We start from the raw sequence: 10,700 nt of genomic DNA, 5'->3' as shown, positions 1-10,700 counted from the left end.
TCATCGGTGGTTCGCTCTTCGGCGCCCTTCCCGTCGCCGCTTGGCTCCCGATTTTGGGCTCTCGCTTCCGATGAGGATTGCTCATCGGACGAGGAGCCTTCCTGCTTGCCCTCGTCGGTTCGTCCTGTGCGGGTCCCTTCCTCCTCCGCTCTGTCCCGCCCCCGCAAGTTTGCTCCTAGGGGCTGGGGTCGGCCGATGCCGTCACCGTTGTCGGTTGCTGGCTGGGTCCGGATCTCTCGGCGTCAGCACAAATCTGGTAAGTATTCCTGCCCTTCGCCCGGATCTGGGATCCTGGGTGCCGCTCCGGGTGTGGTATGCCCCTCCTCCCCGTCCTCTGCTTCTGGTCCGGCTTCCCCGTCTCCGGCGGCTGCGACACCGAGGCGTGTCGCATCGCTGGCGCTGCTTGCCCTAGATCTGGTTGCCTCCCTGTTGACCACTAGGTCACGGGTCGAACCATCTGTTGGGCCTCCCGCTCTTGCTCTGGCTTGCCAGCACACTCCCCCTTCTCTATCATCAGTTGATGAATTCCCCCTCTCCTGTCTATGGGCCCGGTGCGACTTTGCTCTGCTTCTGGATTACCCCCTCCTCCCCCGGCCCGCGTGGCCCATCTGGCCCAGGTGGGCACGGCTAGGTCTAGGTATTTATGGATCCCCCGCGGCTCCGTTCCCCCTGCTAGGGTTTCTGGCTTCCACCGCTGATTTGTGTCGACACCGTTTCCCCATTCGTCGTCTTGTCAGATCCACTACTCCTCCTCCCCTTCTCCTCTCCTTTGTTGCGGTGCTCCCCATGGATAAGTCACGGGGCTCGTCTTGCGAGGTGGTCTCGGGCAGCAAGCGCCGGTGGCCGGACTCTCCGGGCTCGGACATGGATTTGGAGCTCGAGGCTTTCCTTCGCTCCAAGCTGGAGGCGGAGCAGGCAGCTCGTGAGCAGGTGGCTCGCGACCGTGTTGTGTGGGTCACGGGTCCGGAGTGTCTCCAGCGCTCGGAGCAGGAGCGAGCTCCTGAATCTGGTCCACAAGGGTCTGGATCTGGGGCTTCTCTTTCTCCGGCTTTGGATCCTTGGGAAGCGGTGGCGGCAGCTGGTGGGGGGATCTCATCCTCGTCGGGCTCCCTGCCTGTCCTTGGCATGGGGCGTGGCGCTCCTGCCCCGGCACGGCAACCACCCCCCCCCCCCGCCCGGCGGGCGCTGGCGCTGGGCCTCGCCCTCCGCATCGGTCTTTTGCTGGTCCGGTTTGGCGGCTTGGCGGCCCTCTCCCTGGCGCTTCCTCATTGGGCGTGGGGGATGGGCTCCTGCCTCCTCCTCCCTCCCTCCCGTAGCATCGCCCCTTTTCTTCCACCCCGAGTAACCCGTCTGCGCTCACTTGCTTCGCCTGTCATAGGCCTGGGCACTTCCAATCCAGATGCACTAATCCCCCGTTCTTCTTAACCTGTCGCTCGAATGGGCACCTCACTGTCAACTGTATGAACCGCCAGAAACCTCCTTCTTTCCTCCAGTTTGGCATGGGTTTTCCTGGTTGCGCCTTCTTTGCTATGGATAGCGATCTGCCTGTCCTGGCGGCGCCCCCTTCCCTCGCAAATGCTGCCATAGTGTCGGTGAAAGATCAAAAGATATCGTCTCAAACTCTGCTTGAAGGGATCCGGATCTGGTATGTTGAAGGTTGGCATTGGCAAGTTAATCAGCTGTCGGAGTATGAATTCTCTGTTGTGTTCCCCTCCAAGGACTGCCTCCGTATGATTGCCTCTTGCACTACCTTCACCCATCCCCTCAATCAACTGGTGGTTTCTGTGAAGCCTGCTACTTGTAGTGGAAAAGCTGTTGGTCCTCTCTCTCAGGTATGGGTGTTGGTGGATGATGTGCCAGCGGGGCTCCGATCTTCTTCTTTCCTGATGGAATTTGGTGTCCTGATTGGGAAGCCTGTGGAAGTGGATGTGGAGTCGTTAGAAAGGGTTGGTCCAGCTCGTATCAAAATCTGGTGTGTTGACCCACTCTACGTTCATGGATCTATTGACGTTTTTCCTTCGCCCAATGGTGTCAGGCTTCGTGCTCGGGTGGAATGGGCGGATGCTTTCCACCCCCACCCCCTCCTCCTCCCCCATCCAACCCATCGGACAAACATGACAAGGAGGGGGATAGCTCTATGGGTGGTCAAAACCCTAGTGATGGCTCTAACTTGCGGTTCACTCAATCCGAGTGGGATGGGCTGGCTGTTTCGAAGCGGGAGCTGCTCCATTCCCAGGCACCTGCTGACATGGCCCCCCACGAGTCGGTGGCGGTCCCAGCTGCTGCCCCTGTGATGCCTGCTGCTAATGAAGTGTTGCTCAAGAAACAGCCTGTTACGGACACCCCCATCTCTGGGGCCTGCTCCAACCTTCCGGGCTGTCCTATCTCCCCCACTCGCTCGGGAATTGAGGATCTGCCCATCTCCCCTGGTCGTGATGATGTGGGTTCTCAGTCTAAGAGGAAGAAGAAGTATTTAGTCCGCAAATTCTCGGCGAAGAGCAGGAACTCCTTGGGCTTGAAGCAGTCGATGACTGGGGTCTACCGCCATCTCGATAAGGATCTGGGCTCGATGTCGCGTTCGGGCCCTGTTCCGGCTTCTCCTATGGCTCGGTCTCCTTCGATTCGGTCGCCCACTTCCATGGCTCGCAAGGGCAGGCGGGTTGGTGATGCGGGCGGTTCTATCTTGGAGCAGGCGGAGCGGCGGCCTGCTGTTAAGGATCTTCCCCCTTCAGGTAATCATCTTGGTCCTTTCCCTTCTTCTTCCCTGACTCGGCTTGTTCTACCTTCCCTTTCTGATGATCTCTTGTTAAATATTATGAATGATGTGGGTGTGTCAGTAGATCCTGAGGTAGGCTCCCCTGTTTCTCTCCTTTCTACTATTCGGGCTAATGAGATGGCTCAGACGGCCATTGCTAAAGCCAAAGAGGCTGTTGCCTTTGCGGCTGCAGTTTCGGTAGGAGTCCGGGCTCAGGGTGCGGGTGTGGAGGTTGGGAGTGGCCAACCCCAGCCTAGCACTTCCAGAAGGGGCCCTGCTAAAAGATCTAAACCCTGCGCGGCTCCTAGCAGGTCGAGTCTCCGCATTAAAAACCTTTATTATAAATGAAAGCGCTGTTTTGGAACATTAGGGGTTTCGGTGCTAGGGGCGCCGTGACAAAATTGAAGACTTGGTTCGTGGGAACCATATCGATTTGGTTGGGCGGGTTGAAACCTTTAAAGAATCCTTTTCCCCCAATGAACTCTCTACTATCGCGGGTGTGGATAGATTTGATTGGCATGTGTTACCTGCTTCGGTCCATTCGGGGGGGATCCTGATTGGCTCAAAAAAAGATATCTTCGATTTCGTGGCCTTTGATCATGGTGTTTTTTGGGCTAGTACGGTAGTTTGTCACAAAGCCCTTAATATTTTGTGGGAAGTCATTGTGGTTTATGGTCCAGCTGATCACTCGCTTTCTTCCTTATTCTTGGATGAGCTTTCTGCTAAGATTGAGGCGTGTAATTTACCGATAGTTATCGGCGGGGACTTCAACCTCCATCGTTTTCCTTCTGATAAAAGTAATGACAACTTCTCCTGGCCTCTGGCTAATGCATTCAATGACTTTATTAGTACCAATGCTGTCCACGAGCTTCCTAGGGTTGGAGCCCGTTTCACTTGGTCTAACCATCAGGCCAACCCGATTAGACTAGTGCTTGATAGAGTTTTTATGTGCTCTAGTTGGGACTCTCTATTTCCCCGGGCCTCCCTCACCACTAAAAGTATCGTTGGCTCTGACCATACCCCTATTCTTCTTGACGGTGGGCTGCATCAAGATAGACCTCCTGCTAGATTCCAATTTGATGCTTCTTGGCTACTTGTGGAAGGGTTTAATGATCTGCTGGCCTCGAAGATTACTCACCTCATATCCACTAATGATCATTCCTTTGGCCCTTTAGATGATTGGCACTCTTGCTCTTACAATTTGCGCAAATTTCTTAGAGGCTGGTCCTGTAATCACGCTGCAGAGGAGCGTCGCTCGGAAGATTTCCTCGAATTGCAAATCTTGGCTCTTGATCGTTCGGTTGATTCTTCTGGGACCTCTGAAGATGGGTGGTCTTTGCAGTACAATCTTGAGTCCGCCTTGATGCAGTTGCACCAACAGGCTGAAATTTATTGGCGCCAGCGGGGCACGCTTAATTGGACTCTGAAAGGGGACTCCCCCACGGCTTATTTCTTTGCCATTGCTAACGGTAGGAGGAGGCTTTGTGGTATTAATAGCCTCATCATTAATGGAGTGCGGTCCTCGGACCAGTCTGTGATCCTCTCCCATGTGGTGGAGTTCTTCTCATCGTTATTAGGGACCAAACCTCTCTCGGGACTTTCCATATCTCCAACCTTGGGGGACAATAGTATGAAATTTTCGGCCGACTAAAATGTTGCGTTGATGGTGCCCGTCTCCGATAAGGAGATCTGGGATGTGGTTAACTCTGCTAACCCGAATGCTGCTTCTGGGCCGGACGGTTTTTCGATCCCCTTCTTTCGGAAGTTCTGGCCTCAATTGAGGCAGCTGGTCTGTAATGTTATTCATGGGTTTTGTCTAGGAACTTTTGATATCTCTCTCCTTAATTACGCGGTCATCTCCCTGATTCCTAAAGTTAAAGGTGCTGAACTGATCTCCCAGTTCAGGCCTATTGTGCTGATCAATAATTTTGCTAAGTTTCCTGCTAAGGGTTTTGCTACCCGCCTGTCCCCCGTTGCCCATAGAGTTGTCAGTCCTTACCAATCTGCTTTCATCAAAGGGCGCTTCATATTAGATGGCATCCTCTGTATTCATGAAATTGTTCATGATTTGAGAACTCATAATTCTAAGGCTGTCATTTTAAAACTAGATTTTTGAGAAAGCCTATGACTCCGTCAGCTGGCCTTTTCTCAGGAAGGTTCTTCTAGCGTAAGGTTTCGACGGGGCGTATGTTCATCGTATTATGCAGTTGGTCTTGGGTGGCCACACTGCGGTTTCTGTGAATGGCCATATTAGTAAAATTTTTGTCAATGGCAGAGGCTTGCGACAAGGGGATCCTGTGTCTCCTGTCCTTCTTAACTTTGTGGCTGATGCCATCTCTCGCATCCTATCTAGGGCGGCTCAGCATGGCCATATCTTGCCTGTGGTCTCTCATTTAATTCCTGATGGTGTCACTCACTTGCAATACGCTGATGACACCATTATTATGGTTGAATTTAACGATGCCTGCATTGCCCACCTAAAGTTCATCCTATTATGCTTTGAGGCCGTCTCTGGCCTGAAAATTAACTTCTCCAAAAGTGAGGTCTTGGTTACTGGTGTTGACGATGCGGAGGACTTGAGAGTGGCTAGGTTGCTTAACTGTTCCCTGGGTTCCTTCCCTTTCAAATATCTGGGCCTTCCCATATCCCCTGTTGTGTTACATTCAAAGGATTTTTCTCCGACTATTTCTAAGGTGGGAAACAGGGTTCTCCCCTGGAGAGGTAGATATAACACCAATGCTGGCAAAGTTGCTCTGATTAACGCTTGCCTCTCCTCCCTTCCTATGTTTTTAATGGGCTTTTATCTCTTATCGGCTGGCATTCATGCCGGTTTTGACAAGCACAGGGGTGCTTTCTATTGGAATGTTGCTGACAACAAACAGAAATATAGGCTGGTTAAATGTAAGCTCATGTGTAGGCCTAAAAACCTTGGGGGTTAGGTATTATTAACACTCTGGTTGTGAACAAGTGTCTGTTAATTAAATGGTGGTGGAAAATTATGACCAGTGGGGCCGGCTCCTTATGGTATTCAATACTTAAAGCTAAATGTTTCCCTCACTCTAGCCCGATGTTTGCTGTGGCCCGACGTGGATCTCAATTCTGGAAGGACCTTATTAAAGTCAGACCTTTGTTCCTGGAACATGCGAAGTTTAATGTTAGTAACGGTACCTCGGTTCGTTTTTGGCGTGACTGGTGGTGTGGTGATACCCCTCTGGCTGTTAGTTTCCCGGTCCTTTTTTCGTATTGTCCTAACCCGGATATCTCCATCGCGGAGGTGACGGCTAATAATTGGGACTTGGCCTTTCGTCGTTCCTTGTCTCCTAAAGAGTTGGAAGACTGGCAAAGACTCTCTGCCTTTTTCCCCTTGCTCTCGGAGACGCCGGATTCGGTAGTCTGGCCTCATTCTTCCTCTGGCCGGTTTTCAGTTAAATCTATGTACTCTAGGCTCATTGGAGGTGTCCCTTCGAATAGGTTCTCTTGCATTTGGCGGTCCAAAGTTCCTCCTAAGATTAAAATCTTCCTCTGGTAGGCCTTCAGAGGCCGTCTACCCGCGGCTGACGAAATTCGTAAGCAAAATGGGCCGGGCTCGGAGTTCTGTGCTCTTTGCGGTGTCTTGGAAGACACGAATCATATCATTTTTTCATTGTGTGTTGGCTAAGCTGGTTTGGAGCTGTGTCCGTTCCTGGCTCCAGGTTACTTGGAATCCCTCCTCCTTTCTTGAACTGAGAAACCTTGCCAACTTGCTGGTTGGGGTGAGTAAGTGGGTTTTCTGGGTTGGCGTGGGTGCGATTTGTTGGTCATTATGGACGATTAGGAACAAATTTACGATCAAACATGTCTTCCCAACTAAGGCTGCTGACGCTCTTTTCAAATCTTGTATCTTCTTGCAGCAGTGGAGATCATTGACTAAGGAGGACGACCAGGGAGCGCTGGACCTGCTCATCTCTAAAATTCGGGCCTCGACGTCCTCTATATTTGGGCAGGATTCTGAAGTCTGAACTGCTTGTCGATGTTTCTTCGTCTTCGTTGGTGGCTTTTCTTTCATCTCTTCCGGCCTGCGTGCCGTGTTTGGCAGGTTGCCATGTACCCCTATTACTTTCGTGATCCTGGCCCCTAGCTCTGTTATCGTGAATTATTGGTGGCTTCGCCCTATGTTGATGTTTGGGCTTGTGACTCTGCCTTGTGGCTTTATTTATATAGGACTATGGCCTTTTCTCTAAAAATAAAAATCAACACTCGCACGAAGCACTATCGATAGCTAGCGACAGAAAAGAGCAAGGGCTCGCACGCCATGGCAGTTCTGCTGGATCTGCTGGCGCTTCGCTCCTCGCCGCTGCGTCGGTGGCACTGGGCATCCACGCAAGGGGGAGTGCCACCCGCTGTAACCTGGTTCCGCGCGGGCGTGCTGGGAAGCATGGAGGAGAGGCTCGCCGGGGAAGGGAAGGGGCGGCGCTGTCGACCGCCGGCCGTTCCCTGGCTCCGCGGCGTCGTGCTGGGGAAGCGTGGAGGGACAAGCTCGCCGGGGAAGGGAAGGAGCGGCGCTGCCGACCGAGCCGCCGCCGCCGCCGCGCGTGGGCCTGTGCGGGACAAACAGAGGAGTTGAAGACACCGCGCCCGGGAGTGCGGGCCGGGCCGAGAAAACAGCCCCCAAGCCCACCTTGTGCCCAAAGCCCGGTACGGCGACTGTGTCAGGTAATTTCGCCTTCAAATACCCCCGCCTAGGCGCCCGAGCGTAACCGCCCGAACCAACAGCCTTCTCCCCTTCGCCGGAGCTCCAAGAAACCAAGACCCCGCTCTCCACCGCGCAGCGCCCACCTCCACTGCTCCCCAGCGGCCCGGCGCCGGCGGCCACCGATGGAACGGTTCAACGACGAGCAGTACGTGCGGCTGCGGAACCGCAAGCTCGGCAAGTACTACCTCCACGCCGACGACGACGGGGTGGGCGTCTCCATCAGCCAGCGCCGCAACTCGCTGAACGTGGCGTGGAGGGTGCACATCTACCACGCCGCCGACGGCCCGTACCTGCTCCTCCACAGCGCCGCCTACGGCCGCTACCTCGCCGCCACGGCCACGCCGGCGACGGCCTTGTACCACGGCTTCCGCGCCGAGCTGCGCGACTACGACCATCCGGTGGTGCCGGATATCATGTGGCTGGACATCAGGGCGGGGCTGGGGCGTGGCGTGCTGCTCCAAAACGCTGGCGACCGCTACCTCCGCGCCAACGGCAAGTACCTCAGCTGGAACTCCGGCGTCACCGTCGAGAACAGAGATATTGAGAATGGGAAGGTCAGCTCCATGATGCGCTGGATCGTCGAGCCCATCGCCCTCACAGAGCGCGCGCCTCGCATTCCAGACCCGATTCGGGTGAGTTCGCCATGACCCGCTGTCCCGCTTCTTGATAACTCGCGAATTGCTTCCGTCTGAGGTCTGGGCCTATCGATTGAGCGAATCGGGTTCTTGGGCGTCGTTAATTTGCATCGCAGCTCTACTGCAGGGATTGCGACTTGTGTTGATTTCATTTTCTCGTGCACAATTTCTGGTTCTGCTGTTGACAAATTTGCGCTTCCTGACTTCTTGCGCCGTCGAGATTCCTGATCGCGTTTGTGTTTTCGATCAGAAAATTTGATCTCCTGAAGATAACCATGGTTCTTGGTAACTCAACTGCAGGCCCGCCTCCCTGAAGACCTCTCCGTCGTCGTGTTAGGGCGCCAGCCAGGGGCGTGGCGGGGGATTCGGTTCGTGCAAACGAGCAACGAGGGGCTCTACAACGAGGCCGGGCAAGGCTGGGCCGGAGACCATATCAGGGGGAGGTCCTTGTACTACCTGAGGGACAAGCTGGCTAGACGGGTCAACCAGCAGCCCGACCGCATCGCCATGTGCATCCGAGCGGGCTGCTACGGGAGGCTGACCCCACTCGTCGTCGACCTGCCCCGCAGTGGCTGGGGCGACATCTACCAGATCGTCGTCATCATCTCCGGGACCCCTGGTGAGAGCCTCTCTCCATGTCACAACTTCCTAATGAGAGTGAACCGGTAGACTTGATTGAATCTGTTTTGCTCAATGTACAAGTTTTGGTGTAGGTACTGTTTGCTGCATGGCCATGATAATTTTGGTTTTATTTTGGTGGGCTGTTAATCTGCTTGTGTTTGAAAAATAGTTTACTCAGACTGTTTATGGTAAAACAGTTAACTGAAATTGTTAATCTGAGAAAACAGTTAACTGAAACTGTTAGGAGTTGGGAATTGTCTGCAACCGGTGTTGTCCTGTCGACTTTTTGGTTAATGGAAAGAAACATTTTACACTCAACCTTGATATGGATTGGAAAGTGTTGGTTTCATACTACAGTCCTTGATTCAGGTAAGTCAGTTTTCTATTTGGTGCTATTTGCCGTCAGTACATTTTGTGTGTTCAAAGCTAGTAAAATATGGAACTTAAATAGACGAATGAGGTGATCAATCTTATTCAGCCTTAACAGAGAAGATTCTGATATCCGTTTAATTTAGCCTATTTTACTTGTGTTGAATAATCTGAACAAAATTCAGGTTCTTACAGTACTAAATCAAATCTAGTTTCTGCACATGAGCTATATTGTTTTCAGGTTTTGTGCACGAGCTATATTACTAGTCCTGTTAAAAAAATTGAGAACTCCGAGGTTTAGCTTGTTGATCTGCTTCCTGCTAATCTTCTTTTACTAGAAATGCACTGGTGGTCTTCAATATGTTTTGCACAGTGCACAGATGGTTGTGTAGATACTGTTTACTGCATGAACATGATATCTGAAGTCTGTCTTTAGTGGAATGCTAATCTGATCGTGCTTGGAAAAAGGATTTATGATAGGTTTTGTTAGGACTTGGGACTTGTCTGAAACTGTCGTAATCCTGTAGAAAAGTGAAAGTAGTTTAATGGGAATAGTAGGTGTCGATGCCGTGTGGATCTATCAGTCTGTGTATGCATGGTAAAAAAATTGATGAACTCTGAAGCTAGTAGGAACTACTTGTTCCACATTTCTTTTCTGGATTCAGATAATTGAGTTCGCCCATTTCGTAGCATTTAGTCTCCAGTAGAAATTATGGAAACTAAAAAGTCAAATCAAGTTCAGTCATCTCATTTCATCTTTCGGAGAAGATACTAAATTTCTAACATGTGAACAAAATTCAGTTTGTATCCTACAATAGATGGTACATAAAAGCTTAGTTACTTGCACATTATATTGTTTCATGTTTTGTCTTCTTGATCTTGTCAATATATTGTTAATTTATTATTGATCTGCCGCCTAACTGCCTTGTCATTTCTGCCAATTCAGCCTATGCTGCGCTGCGATACCCGAATGTCGGCGGAGCGTAGAGAAGGATCAGAGCCGGAGTCCTGACAGTTCACCTCTTCAGAAGTTTCGCCGTCTCGGACACAACAATGGCATAACTGAAAGCCTGCTTTAGCATATAGATAGATATAGGTTGAGAAAACTCATCAGCTCTTGTGTTTCTTCTGCTAGCTAAACTGATGCTGGTTGTAGTAGTGGTTGCAGTGTCACACTTCTGACATTCATTTCTGTGATGTGGTTGCTACTGCTTCCTGGATGAAGCATTTCACTGTGGGGTTCTTGCAGTGAATCGATGATCCTGCAATCCTTTTGGATGATGGATGCACTTTGCATAAATGGAAAATGTTGTGGTTGTTGCCAGTAATGATTTGATGATCCTATTTTCTGTTAGGCTATGCATGTACTCCCTCCGTTTCAAAATAGATGACCCAACTTTATACTAAAGTTAGTACAAAGTTGGGTCATCTATTTTGGAACGGAGGGAGTAGTAGTTCTTCCAGTGAGCTGATGATCTTGTTTCTCATTTGCAACATTTTGATCTTGTTTTTCACTGTAGGGGTTCTTGCAATGAGTCAATGATCCTGCAACATGTTTAGATGGTGCATTTTGCATAAATGGAAACTG

General features: G+C 51.4%; 1 protein-coding gene across 1 annotated transcript; it reads left to right on the top strand.

The window, feature by feature from the left end:
• The first annotated feature begins 6,996 nt into the window (after nucleotides 1–6,996).
• Nucleotides 6,997–10,434, top strand: LOC123159665 (uncharacterized). The gene is made up of 3 exons (XM_044577488.1): nucleotides 6,997–8,119; nucleotides 8,423–8,741; nucleotides 10,059–10,434. Exons 1-3 carry the CDS (start codon nucleotides 7,610–7,612, stop codon nucleotides 10,097–10,099), a joined length of 870 nt encoding a protein of 289 aa, XP_044433423.1. The 5' UTR covers nucleotides 6,997–7,609; the 3' UTR covers nucleotides 10,100–10,434.
• Nucleotides 10,435–10,700: the final 266 nt, after the last annotated feature.

This window comes from Triticum aestivum, chromosome 7B (assembly GCF_018294505.1).
Source record: "Triticum aestivum cultivar Chinese Spring chromosome 7B, IWGSC CS RefSeq v2.1, whole genome shotgun sequence".
NCBI lineage: Eukaryota > Viridiplantae > Streptophyta > Magnoliopsida > Poales > Poaceae > Triticum > Triticum aestivum.
This window is presented reverse-complemented; position numbering and strand designations above follow the sequence as displayed.